The 13,851-nt window shown below is 43.7% G+C and overlaps 2 protein-coding genes across 2 annotated transcripts; both read right to left on the bottom strand.

Moving 5' to 3' along the window:
* Nucleotides 1-604: 604 nt before the first annotated feature.
* Nucleotides 605-5,308, bottom strand: mlec (malectin; the record flags this gene model as incomplete). Its single annotated transcript, XM_080003190.1, has 5 exons — nucleotides 605-849; nucleotides 1,458-1,515; nucleotides 2,560-2,736; nucleotides 3,294-3,472; nucleotides 5,104-5,308. The coding sequence occupies 5 exons, from the start codon at nucleotides 5,306-5,308 to the stop codon at nucleotides 605-607; spliced, it is 864 nt and encodes a 287-aa protein (XP_079859316.1).
* Nucleotides 5,309-8,626: 3,318 nt separating this feature from the next.
* Nucleotides 8,627-11,591, bottom strand: cabp1a (calcium binding protein 1a). The gene is made up of 7 exons (XM_080004145.1): nucleotides 11,415-11,591; nucleotides 11,262-11,292; nucleotides 10,611-10,754; nucleotides 10,404-10,513; nucleotides 10,201-10,275; nucleotides 9,168-9,240; nucleotides 8,627-8,666 (listed from the first exon to the last, which is right to left on the bottom strand). Exons 1-7 carry the CDS (start codon nucleotides 11,460-11,462, stop codon nucleotides 8,641-8,643), a joined length of 507 nt encoding a protein of 168 aa, XP_079860271.1. The 5' UTR covers nucleotides 11,463-11,591; the 3' UTR covers nucleotides 8,627-8,640.
* Nucleotides 11,592-13,851: the final 2,260 nt, after the last annotated feature.

Genomic DNA, 13,851 nt, shown 5'->3' with positions numbered 1-13,851 from the left:
AACTAAACAGCTAAAATGTGAATACTAGCAGACGGCAGCCAATCGTCACGTTCCACACGGCCTCTAATCTCAGAAGTAATTCAATTCGGAGGTCAGCGTTTTTGGGTTGGATGCAAAGCGGGCGTGTCGGAAACAGAAATGCTCGGGGGCGCCAGGGTCGCGACCCCACAGCGTGGACTCGCGACCAGAACGTGGGTTTGGGACCCTGAAAAAGCGGAGTCTGGAGATCCGTCTGGAAAGGAGGAGGGGGTGGGGGCTGCATGAGTGGATGATGGATGGATGGAAGTGAAACCCACATTCACACACACCGCATGCGCTTCTCGCACCCTCGTTACCAACTCGACCTTAAAACGTGACGGCGCCCTCTCCTGGCAGGGCGGACTTCTGAAAACCAGGGAAAACAAACAACAACAAAAAAAACCCCAAAAAAAACCCAAAACCCTCCATCGAAGTCTCTCGTTGTGCCCTTACCGCCGTGTTAAAACGCTTCTCCTATCCTGTTGTGTCACTTAGACCCCCCCCGCCCGCCCCAGGCCTCCACCCCCCTCTTCCTCTTCTGTCCATCTCATTCCTCCCTCCCTCCCTCCCTCCCTCCCCCGGGTCCTCACAGCCGACAGAGGCAGAAGAGCGTGGGGATGAAGACGCCGAACGCCACCAGGATGGGGAACATCAGGCTGCTGTTGTCGGCGGCGTAGGGGTTGGGTGTCCGCGGGCCCGACTGGACCCTGTTCTTGGGCGCCACCGACGCAGTCTTCCTGCCGCTGTCCTCGCCGCCCTCGGTTTCCTCCTCTTCCTCCTCCTCCTCCTCGCGCTTCTCGAGTCCCGGGTGAGGCTGGAGCTTGGGCACGTCTGCGAGCGCGCGGCACAGGGGAAAGACGGATTCAGCGTCGCAGGCCTCACAAAGTGCTATTATGACACGCTGGATATCGCATTTTGTGTGTCTGTGTGTGTGTGTGTGTGTGTGTGTGTGTGTGTGTGTGTGTGTGTGTGTGTGTGTGTGTGTGTCTTAAAGCAGTGGTGCTTAACATGAGCCCTGGGGTCCCCCAAGTGTCCTTCAAATGGGGTCCCCGGCAAAATGATTATTAGTTTAACTTGGGCGTTATTTAATTTACAAGATGTTAGCGCCATTAGTGAATGTACAATAATGACCGTTTTGATCCTAGTTTCACTGTCGTCTCTGTAACTACAGTAAAGACGGGTGCAGGAAGTTGGGACTAAATAATATCCAACAATAAAAAAATAAAAAAAAAATCTCCTCACACTGAGAACCCCAGAGAATAAATCGTATCAAACGGGGTCCTAATGCACATCAAATTGAGCTTCCTTGATGTGAAAAGGGTTGAACGTCACCGTCTTGAGTTACACGACAGAAAGGATCAAATGTGTCCACGTGAGTGAAGGACTGTACAGTGTAACTGTATCTGACTGTAACTGTATTAGAGTTCAGTGTGGCTCACCCTCTAACGTCCCCTTCATTACGTAAAGAGCGCAGACTTTGGGGTTGTCATAATAACCCTGAAACACACAGAAGAGCAGGTTATTACTACAGAGCAGAGTCAACAGTGTCAAGCTCGAGTAGGAAAAAAAATAACATAAGTGGTCATAGCAAACATCATCTATAACTACCTACAATCAAGACGGATTACTGAAGTATAGTTAAGTGATTATTATTGATGGCTTTTCTGCACAGTTGGTTACACTACTAATGGTCACTGTACTTAATTTGAGCCTTATTGGACAAAAGTGTCACAAACAGGTGTTTACAATGGAGCTGGTCCACACATCCTGTTTATCAGCCCATCCACCATAAGTAAAGGTAAAATAGTCTCTTCATCTCGCTGATCACGTGGGTGTTGAGATATAGTATCCTCTTCCCGCCTACTGACTACTGACTGTTTTCATGGCAACACTCAGACGGACTGGGGATCAGGAAAGAAAATAATCTGCCTATCCGGTACCAGGGTTTAAAACGTTTGGACAATTTATAGGGTACACGTGCCTATGTTTGACAGACTGACTGGCCAGTGACAAGATTTACCGCCAATAACCCAGTGGCTGGTGTTAGAAAATTGAGCGGCTCAGTCTTTGCTCTATATTGGAAATACCCAATTAATTTTATTCGATAGGAAAAAAAAAAAAATTAGGAACATAGCTAAGAAATGCCCCAGAAGCGGAAAAAGCACCGATCCAACAGCTGGCTTTGTGGAGCCCTTGGCACAAGACTTTGTCAAACATTTCTAAACCAGAGTGTAAATATTCCCGCTCCCATATCATCCACTTGAGCTTATCTCAATGGAAAGTTTGCCGAAAACCCACTCGTGAAATACACACATTTCCTCAGAAGTTATTTTTAGCAGGACTATCGGCTGCTTTCCATCTCCATTGAACGCTACTTAGGATGACATCACAGACTGACCGAATTACACACCTCTTCCCTCTTTCTGTTGCTAGGAGACAGTAGTAGGTCTTGTTGTAATAAATTAAAACAAATACAAGTCTCTTACTGTGGATAAGGCAGATGTGAGTGAATCTTGTTCACTTGCCAAAAAAATGTCTCACCTTGACAAATTCCACGGTGAGCTTGCCGTTGAAGGTGGACACCTCTCCTTGCACGCTCAGCTTGCCGCGACGGATGGAGAAGGAGACGATCTCGTCGTGCGCCGTGCTGTGACCCACACGCTCAAAAATGTCCAGGTCTTTTACCACCACGTGGCCGTTTAGACGCACGTCGAACACCTGGGAACACAGCGCGGCGCTTTAGAACTCAGCGCGGCGCTTTAGAACTCAGCTTGGTTAAGAATGGAAAAAAACAAAAACTAAACACTCTCCACTGATGGTCTCTTTCCAGGTAAAGTACAGGTTAATGAATGTCATTGTAATGGAAATGAGAACTGAAAAATAAATAAAAGGAACCGAGAACTTCATCAAAATACAAATCACAATTTCTCATTTCCACACTCTCCGTCAGTGGAGCAGAACGGACTGGACTGGTTGCTATGGAGGAATTTCTTATCATAGGTATTTTATACAATATTTGATATATATCACTGATGAAAAACAATACAATATAAATATGGACCAGCTACGTTAAAGAATCTAACTTTATAAACCATGTGGCATACTTTATTGGTGTTTCCAATAAATCTCCCTCAAATGTTAGAAACATTATCTTTCAAAGTATCATGGAAAATTGTAGGCTATATGGATATATATATATATATATATATATATATATATATATATATATATTCTAATCATCGGTAACTTAGTCATCAGATGTGTAAATATTGTACCTTTTGCTGGGACTGGGCGAAGTAGACCTCTGCATACTTCATCACTAGTATGTAGTCACCTTCCTCACGAATGGGCACTTCGTATCCAAAAGTGTCCTCGTTGTAGCGCTCCGTCTGGTAGAGGATCTGGTCTTCCGGACTGGAGCGCAGGATAGGAAGCCGCACCCCATAATCAGATGCTAGAGGAAGGTCAAATAGGTGAGGTCCAGTTTTTAAAAACCAACTAACAGTGATATAGTACTCAAGGATATTCGTAAAACCCTCCGATTTGTTTGAGGGATGTGAAAGTACGAACACCTGAACACAAAATGACTTACTACTTAATAAAAGTGAAAATACAACATTGACATTGATACTTACGTAGATGTATTGAAGCCTTTTCTCTTAAATATACATAAAGTACTTAAAGCAAAAGTACTTGAGCTGTCATATCAAGTACCCTGATATAACAGTCTTTAATACGGCATAAGGTGCTACTGCACCTGAGTGCCCATGCATCCTGATAAGGAAGGGAATTGGTACTCAATACCTTAAAGGTATCAACCAAAATAACCCAACACCAAGTAGTATCTAATCTTCTCCAGTCAAACAATACCTGCATTTAATGCTTTTTGTACACAGATCTAGGAAATAATGACTATTTGTATGGTTTTGCTCGCAGCCAATTACCGCAAGCGTTCTTCCATTTGATGCAACGTGTGATTGGCTCAGTACTACTACTGCAGCAGCAGCTACAATGGTCGAACAGACTTGAAAAATGGTGAGCCTATCCTTTAACAGCCAGGTGTCCATATGGGCAGTGAAAGAGGCATTCAACCCTGAACTGCCTATTTGTTTAAAATGACACTGCCCAAATACTTCACTGTACAGTTTAACACAGTTATTTAATAAATATTTCAATGGATGAACACAAAATGTATTTGTGTTAAATCCATTTGGAGGGGGAGGATTGGTGGCATTTTACGAAACTCAATACTTCCGTTCACATGACGGGCATAGTAGAAAATGAAGTACTCCATTGGTATTGGTATCACTTTAAGAGTACTGGTGCCGGCATTTTTTAACAATACGCTGCCCTAATCCTGTTTAGGGATTACATATACAATTTACGAAAGGGAAACAGTACGATTCTGTACCGATTGGAGTACATTCAGTTTCAGATGCTCAGGCGCCTCAGCGCACCTTCAAACCACTGTGCAACCCCTCAGGCCTTGGTGGCACAGCGTCTAACTAACGCGTTAGCAGTCTCACTATGTCTGGAGGTTGAATTATAACTTGCCAATTGCCCCCACCCCACTTTTCTACTTAGACGATTACAATATTCCTACTTCCTGCACATGCAGGGGGCGGGGCCAAACCGTCTGCTGACTCCTCACTGGTTTGTGACGCTCAAGGAAGCGCAAGAACCTGTGAGGTGGTGCGCGAAAACGCCACCAGCCTGTCACACACACACTCACTCACTCACTCACACACACACACACACACACTCACTCACTCACTCACTCACTCGGGAATAAGGCGCAAAGCGTCTATGAGGTCAGAGCAATCTGTTGATTGTTTCAAACCAGCTCCTGCAAACTCATTTATATATATAGGTGAACCTCTTTATAAGGCTTTATCTTGTTTTTTTCTCTGCATTTTTATAGATTTTATAGGGTTTCTTATTAAGAGCTACATTATTTTTTCACGCCCGCTGTATTTAAACGGAGTTTTCATTGTGGTTCCTGTAACGTCACTTTGTTTTTGGAGCAGTTTGTAAGAGTGTTAAATAAACAACGCGTCCCCAGTCAAACCCCTGACACCCACTCACCTTTGCCGACTTTTCCTTCCAGGGGATCCTTCTTGAAATGGATCCCGTGCGTGTCGGTGTGCGCTTCCCCGCCGGCGTTCACAGCCCAGATGACCCGCTCTGCGAGGCCGGGCCCGCCACCCTCCGCCCGGCACCGCTCCGCCAGCAGCCCCAGCAGCAGCGCCGCTGCCAGCCAGGCGGCGGACTGAGCCGTGACCCGCTGCATCGCCACGCACAGCCTGGTCCTGGGGCGCTGCAACAGACACGCAAACACACACACACACACACACACACACACACACACACAAACAAACACACTCTTACGGCAGATCCGGGAGCAGGCTTTACGGGATGACTTGGTGTAACATGATATCAACTGGCAACATGCTAGTGAAGCGTACGGCACGTTTTCCAACCTTACCTCGCTCTTCCAACACTTGACTCAAGCCGTGTTCCGCGATGTGTCACGTTGTCTCCTATGCCGGATTCAACAACTAACCTCCACTCTACGCTATGAGACGGCTTGGCGTGCAGATCCTCCCGGCGCGCTGCTCGTCTCTCACTTCCCCAAACGGACGTTGACTTTCATTCAATGTGCATTGAACCGACATTTGCTACTAGCTGCAGCGGCGGCCAGTGTGCGGGAGGCGGGGCGGCGCGGGGCGGGGCGGGGCTGCCAAACCTGCTGGCTGCTGGTCGCGATGAGTGGCGGGATGCACAGCCAATCAAATCCCTCCGTTTAGCGCCCCTTCCGCCCCGTGCCGATTTTTACTGTTGAAAAACGTGATTCAATCAGATCGATCAAAGCAATAATTAATTGTAAAATATTATTGAACATGATCGACTTTGTGTATTATTATTTTTATTTATTTTTTCGAACAAACACATATTTGAAGAACCAAAAAAATTCCGAATCAGCGTGTTTACAAATTAAATCGCCTTTTGCGCATCGTTCGCATAACGACACCGTGTCAGCGTTTTCGGACAACGTCCTTTGGACCCGTGAGGAAGTTATTCCAGTGAATAACTCATCCGGGCACGATGCAAAAAGCTCCCGTCCACTCATTGGATCGACTTCTCTGGCGTCGCATTGCAAAGGAGGCGGAGCACGCGTCCATATCGGCGAGTTCGGTTGAGAGCTCAGGTAATATTCACCCAGCTGTCAAGATGCGGAAGAGAGGCACGTCAGACGGTACCACTTCGGGAATGGCGGGGTTGTCTTTCACCCCGCTCCCAGGTTCCGCCGCAGGCTGTTACGCAAAGCCTTTCCACAACGCGCTTGTGTTTCGACACTTACGGTCTCGCGAAATCGACGGTCACGACAACAGTGATCGCAGTTTCAAAAAAAAGATGTGTACCTCCGCGCTTCCAAATAGTGCTCAAATTGGTTTCAAAACGAAGTATGAACTTAAGAGTAATGGGCGCGGATTTGGCCTTTAAGAAAAGACCGCCTCCCCTTCTGAGAAGTTGGTATGTGCGAAATGGTGTCCAATCACGAGGGTCCAACGCAGCGCGCACGCGGTGCACTGTGGGTTTGACGGCAGAAATAAAAAGTAGTGTTGCCGTGGCAACATCATGGCCATACCTCAGTGGATGACGGTAAAACGTCAGGTACCTATTGTCATTCCAGATTCTATGAGTACAAGTGCTCGCGATGTAGATTGTATTCACTCTCGTCCTGGTTAAATGGGCTTGGAACGTAATGTGGCTGATAGTGTTTGTATGTCTGCACATTCACAGAAGGACTCCTATGTTAGTAGTTCTGATGGTGCATGAAGCCAAATGCAGTGAGTTGCACGTTAATAACAATGTCGCCCCTATATTTATTGGCGGATAGAGGGACCCTTTCTTGAGCAATAACGTTCCAGGGAGAACGGATGAGTTCCACTGACGTGCCTAGGGCATGTTTAGATCTACTTCTAGATCTTAATTTTACTGAACGCCTATAAATGTGGGTGGTGTACAGCCTGCATTAGTCGTCGTCGAAAACAAAGTCCGAAACAAAGTTCTACGCCTTGGTACAACATAAGAGAAATTGTACCAACCTCGACACGGTTGGTATGTGATATTTCACCCCATACATACAACATCAGATACTAGGGCTCCAGTGTAAACATTATTTATTACCCTAAAGTCAACTTGGCAAAGGTTTCATAAGACACAAAGCAAATGTGCATTCGGTATTGAACAAATCTCTCTCTTTGGCATGCATATAAACTGTTGAGACAACACAATTTTGTGGAACATTACCACAACAACAATCGCATTGACGTCAAAATCGGACACAACAGTCACATCTACTCTCAATTCAATTCAATTCACATATGCAATTCACTGAGCAGAGCAAATCTTTCCTAAAGGTGTAGTCAGAAGTAGAATCCCAGCAAAAATAGTCAGCACTGAATAGGAGACCCAATTTTTGGACATTAAACAATTCAAGGTGAACCACTAACATTGTACATAAATTAAACTATATATAAGATTCACTAGGAAACAAAATGTGTGTGTAAAAGTAAGTTTCCTATTTATTGAAATGGAACAGTACAAAAATGCATTACTATTCATCTGCTATTATTCCATGACAGAAATGGAGGGCTTTACTACACAACTTTTTTGTTTCAAGAATTAAAGCTTTGTTGACCATTCTGCATGAGTGGCTGAGGAGTCATTTGGTACCGTATGGATACTGACACCCTGAAACAATATGGAGGCCCAATATAGTGCCAGGAAAACAAAATTACTGTGCATTATTTTCCCATTTACTTCTACTTTATACACGGAAAAGTCTTTGTATGAGATTGCCACAGTGTGAGATGCTGTCGGATCAATACACAGGAAAGTGTCCCAGGCTACTATAGTTCTCTGGAAACAAGCTTCAAAATAAAGTTGTGCGTGTTCTTTGACCCTCCCTCTGCGAATTGCATATGTCGATTGGATCGGAGTTCCTCCCTTAATGTCAGAGGTCTGTTTCAGAACTTACTCATCAGATAGAGATCAGACTACAAGTACCCTCAGACTTTTAGCACAGTGACAGTTTACACAGAATGACACAGTAGCACTATACATGTAGGTAAGACGCTGCCATTTGAGTTCTCTGGTGAATGTGCAGAATGTACCAATACAATTCCAATTCCAACAGTTATCGTGACCAGACACTAGTAGAAAACAATTTTTAGATACAGAACAGCACTCTAGTACATTTATACAAATATCTACACCTGCCTCGTGAATTTGCTTTACATACAAGTAGACAGCACATCATATTGCCATGTAGACACTGAGACAAAACAAAAGCAGTCCACACGTATATTAAATTATTATTTAAAGTGCAAAAAATAATGTTTGACAATCATCTGCCTTGGCTACAGCAAAGTTTGCTTCAGTGGAACTGAAGACGTTTTCAGGAAGAACACTTTTTGGCAGAATGTTTGAGGCGATTCCCGGCTGCAGAGAAGTTCGGGATATTTCTTTGAATCCAGTGTCATTCAGCTGCTCCGCTGTCCTGCGGATCAAACGTTGACATTCAGTGCCTGTGATTTTGTGACCAATCCTTCTGTCCTAGCGAGACATCATCCGTACAAACTCTGTGAAAGGAGAGAATGAAGAATGAAAAACAACAATTAAAAACATGTGTATGTATAGCAGAGTTACAACACCGTAAAGTTCTACATTTACGAGGAAAAGAGAATCGGTAATTATCCAAGATTAAAGTGCGATAAAAGTTCCAATTCTCGACCGTACATAGGGTACTTTCACCGTGCATCATGCCTGCAGGTTTAGCCTAAATCATAATATCATAAGCATATGAGCATAAGTATGACACCTGTGTAGTGAGAGACATCTAACAACCTGTTATTATTCCAGCATCAAATCCTGGCCAGTCTGGATGACTTCATCCCATACTTTACACCCCGGTTCTCCTTTATGTGACATCAACCCTTCATCCCCATAAAGTCTGTTAAGGGTGAAACGACTATTGGACATGGTCATTATGGCTAGAACAGTGCTATCTATATATATATATATGCAGTCTGTTTACCATCAACATATTTTGGTTTACATTTATGCATATGTAAATTTCAAACCTTCAAAGTCAACCAGCCCATCTCCATTCAAATCGACATCCCTCAGGATATCTTCCAGGTCTTTGGTACACACCTGAAAGAATCGACGTTGACCGAAAAAAAGAATTAAATAAATATATACATTTAAAAAGGCAATAGACAACTTTTTTGCTTTTACTTTAATGTGTTAAAGTTGATTGCGCAGGGTAATGGCTGTAGAATATTGACACCTGGCCTTTAGATTGGGTCCCTATAAGCCTCCATATAACTATGCATTTGGACCGCCGCCGGGTACGAACTCCCGTGAAAATGATGGATTCACGGCAGAGAGTCCCAGTAAGCGCGTCAGCCATTGTGCCACCATAAGTGAAAATCGCGGATGGTGGGGCAACCAAAGTGGCAGTGGAAGCTCTACCCAGCGAGAGAAAAAGAGCCCCTGTTGGCAGAGGAGGCAAAGAAGGCGAAGAGGAAGAGTGATAGAAACAGAGGTAAAACAAGGGTGAACCTCGGACGCCGGGCGTTCACGCCATGGAGAGAGCTGCGGGTCTTGAGAGCGTTCCTAACCGACTTTCAGTCGGCCTTCTTTCTTCTAAATCCTACTACATGTTCTACTCTGCCTTTATCCTAGCACTGAGATCTGGGTTTCTCGTACAAATTGGGATTCTTACGGTTGTTTACTGCTTTGGAGAAGAGCCAGGCTGCTAGCAGTAGCATTAGCCATGTTGCTAACACTAGCAGCCAGAAACAAACAAATAATCTATTGTCCGTCTGATAATCCAAAAAACGAACACGTTTTTTTTGCAGTGCATTACTTGACGGAGCTACGCTCTGATGAAAACGTAAAGCGTTATTGTTTTTGCGACAGCGCCGCAAAATATAATACCATTTGGAAACACAACGGGGGGAAGGTGAAAAGTTGTCTATCGCGCCTTTAAAATTTTTTTAAAAGGATGGGTCTGTCAAAATGATGGGTTTGTGTACAATTGCGGCACTATTGGTATCCATACAAAAGTTTTAAGATAAATAGTTCAAGTCACTATGTTGCAAACCTCACCTGTTGTCCCAATAACTTCCTCATTGCCTCTCTGAGTTCAGACGTACTTATTGCTCCATCGCCATTGATGTCAAACTGTGGGTTGAATGAGAGGCAAAAGAAAACAATTAATAAGCCAAAAAACAAAAGTAAAAGGAGAAAGTAACAAGGTAAGCAGACTAACACAGCAAATACAGCCCAAAGGTAACCTCCGATTTCCTCACCTCTTTGAAGGCGTCCTTTAATTCCTTTATACCAATCATGTCTGCAGTTTCGGCGAGCAGCTTTGGTCCCATTAACTCGACAAAATCCTCAAAATCCACATGCCCTCCTACTTCAGAAAAACAAGGCAGAGAAATATATATACGTATACCTCCAAAATACAGTTTTTGCATTGTATAGTATACAAATAAAAAACGTAATATCCTTACAATTCATGTTTATTTGCTGGCTCAGTTCTATCAGCTCCATTTCGGTGGGCATGTAGCCCATAGTTCTCATACAGTTTGGAAGGTCTTTACAGCTGATGAAGCCATCTTTGTCCTTATCAAATTCTTTGAAAGCGTCCCGCAGCTCTGGAGAGTGAAGACACAGAGGTTTTAGAGGAAGGATGTGACCCGCCGTGTGTAATACACAAACAAATGCATGTACACATTTGATATATTTAGCTGTTGTATGCAATGAATGCGCTCTAAAAGCCGCTTCACACCGTTGGGTTAAGAGCGGGTTTTCAAGATTCAAGATTCAAAAGGTTTATTCGTCACATACATATACATACTTTCATACATATATGCAGTGAAATGTCTATACAACGCACCTGGAGATTATGCACTATAGTTACTAAACCGAACATAATAAATAACCTAATTCCTACCTCGCTAACTAAATGAAACTAACTGATTCCTAAAATGTAATGCAGTTAGTGAATAGAATAGAATAGAATAATATAAATACAATTAAATTAAAATAAAATAATTCTCAAAAAGATAATACAGAGCGGGGGTACAAAATACAAGGGAATAGAGTTATTATAGAAGGGAATATGGTTATGCAAATGAAGAGAGAGAGTCATCATAACTTACCATCCATTTCCTCTGGCCTCAGCTCTCTGTCCTGTTAGGAAATAAGATTTGTATCAGTATAAACAGAGCACAGATTTGGAACGCAGGAAAGAAGCAAGGATGATCACACCGCGGGGAAAACAAACGCGGTAACGGTCGGACACACAAACATACCGCCGACATTTCCACGGCCGCTAATCCAATGTCGCCGATCCGCTCCATAACAACACTCTCCGCTCCCGAATCTCAAAAACAAGACCATCTACTCGCAAAGGATGACATCATTGGAATGAAAGCCATCTCAGGCCTGGGTGAGTCGGGCTCCAGGTATCATGTGGACTGTTCCTACGATCGTTATTCAGCCCCAACTAGCATATCCTTCTTTCCAAGTTTACAGAAGAATGTGACTGTTGTTTTTTCCTTTGTGCGGCTCTCGCGCACAATGAAGGCAACCTTTAAAGGGCAGAGAGGGGGGAGAGACATATTCCAGAGCCTTCAGGGGGTAACGACGGAAGCAGCGGGGAGGATAAACTCAACATTCTTGACGTCACACCCAAGGAGCTGTCTGACCGGAACCATCGACACAAAGAATGTAGAAGGCGCACGGGCCCAAAGAAGCAGAACTAGACGGTGCAATGTACCTGCATGCGGAGCAGAGGGAGCAACACCGTATCAAATCTTTCAATCTAACGTCCAGAATGGTTTGTCCCTTATTTGGCAATTCATTTAAATGGCTTTTTGGTAAGTAAATTGAAATTGTCAATTAATGTCATCAACATGATATCACATGCGTAGACCTTTTTGGCACTGATTCCCTCAAAGGTTGTCACCATAGTGATGTCGTTAATTGAGCAGGCACCTCATGCGTCCACAAGGTTTGATCGTGTCATTCTTGATTAAGCTTCATCTCAGGGGAAAAAAGAGAAGATATTGGGGCCAACAGTGTGTCACTGCATCGGGTGCAGCCTAGCTCTTTCCACCTTGTGAAAAGATTTGCGAAAACGTAATCAGTTCACTATATCACACGCCCAGGTCTTCATTGCTCATTGTTCTGCGTATGAAAGTGGTTTTATGATGTTTCGTCACCCAATTAATAAACCCAATGAATTCTGTTACAAAGCGAGGCTCCTTGGTTTTTATGCAGAAGTCGGGACTTCTGAAGGCGGCACTCCCTGGAAAATACCTCCCAAGACCCTTTTGGAAGGGCTGGTCGGACACAAATTACAGTAAAAGAGAAGTTATCTTTGGAGGAGTTGCCTCGTTGTGATTTTTAGACAATAGGTCTGTGATCACGCATGTCTAAACTTATGTACATGCTTTTATACAAGGGTGGGCTATGTGTTGTCATGATCTGTAAGGACTCTGATAGGTGCCATGACTCCATCCTGGGCCCCTCGCCACACCAGACCACACACCTCTACAGTACATTTATGCATCCCGCAGGTACAGTGTTTTGGGACGGTAGGGACAGCACTAGAAGTGGAGAGAGAATGAGTGACCAACTAGGTCTCTGTCAGTAGCTATTTGTGAAAACTACAAAAATAGTTTCTCATAAAATAACCTGTGTGCTTGTCAGTGTCATTTAGAACATTTTCAATTGAGAAGACAAGGTGGGGAGGACAAAAATGTGAGGCAACTTTCCACTCATTCATCATAACAGTTTACTTGTCTCAATGCGTAGACTGGAAGTTGACACATATACAATGTCACAGGGACAGTAACCACATGTCGAGGAACCGGTTTGAGAATCTTTTACTTCGGTGACACTGCAAAACACACATCTGTTGTGCAAGGCGTTATGCAAATAGACCTACATACATAGACCTACATACATAGACCTACGTACATAGACTACATACATAGACCTACGTACATAGACCTACGTACATAGACCTACACCTCAGAAAGCATCTAAACCAAGCATCATCCAACCATGGTTAGTATAAAGGTTCTTGTGTAAACATACTCCATTAGCATTGATGAGCATGGATGTTTTTTACTGGTGGTGCAGGGGCAGCAATAAACATAATCCAATAGAATATTAAACAGAAAAATGAAGAGTGAGATTCTATCAGATGGAGGGAAACACTGCAAAGAAGAGACATTGCAAATATACTTAGGACTCGTGCAATGACCTAGTTCCAAACATTTATCTCATCTGCTGTGCACTCTCCTACTGGTGATTTAACCAAGCTACAATTACCAATTGTCCTGCTCACAATCACATTTTTAATTATAATATTAATTATAATTTTATTGCGAACATATATATTTTTGGCTTTCAAAAAACAATCAATTTCACAATCAATTTCTACTGGACGCTACGCTGGGCTATCTGCTTGTTTTCCTCTCGCCTGCTCTCTCTCCCATTCCTCCTCACCTCCAAAAAGCCAAGGTCAATGGAACCTAGCAGCCATAGGCTGCCATGGGGAACGACACACTGACACGCATGGAGAGGGTTGTTCCTACGGCAGCAATGAAGGTCAATTCTAATCCATCAATGCACAGCCTCCTCAAGAAATGTACCTGAATTTCCATATTTACACAACTATGAGTGTATTTAATAAGACTAACTCTGGTGTGAATGAGAAAATGGTCGTCTTTTGTTATA

Source organism: Zeus faber (assembly GCF_960531495.2).
Source record: "Zeus faber genome assembly, chromosome: 7".
NCBI classification, from domain to species: domain Eukaryota; kingdom Metazoa; phylum Chordata; class Actinopteri; order Zeiformes; family Zeidae; genus Zeus; species Zeus faber.
Note: the sequence above shows the minus strand (reverse complement) of the source record. Positions and strands in the feature narration are given on the sequence as shown.

Bases quoted from the DNA above. Each gene is read 5' to 3' on its own strand.
- cabp1a (XM_080004145.1), bottom strand. From the start codon at position 11,462: ATGGAGCGGATCGGCGACATTGGATTAGCGGCCGTGGAAATGTCGGCG. The intron at 11,293-11,414 runs GTATGTTTGTGT...ATTTCCTAACAG, and splicing joins CGGCCGTGGAAATGTCGGCG to GACAGAGAGCTGAGGCCAGA. The intron at 10,276-10,403 runs GTGAGGAAATCG...TTCAACCCACAG, and splicing joins TAAAGGACGCCTTCAAAGAG to TTTGACATCAATGGCGATGG.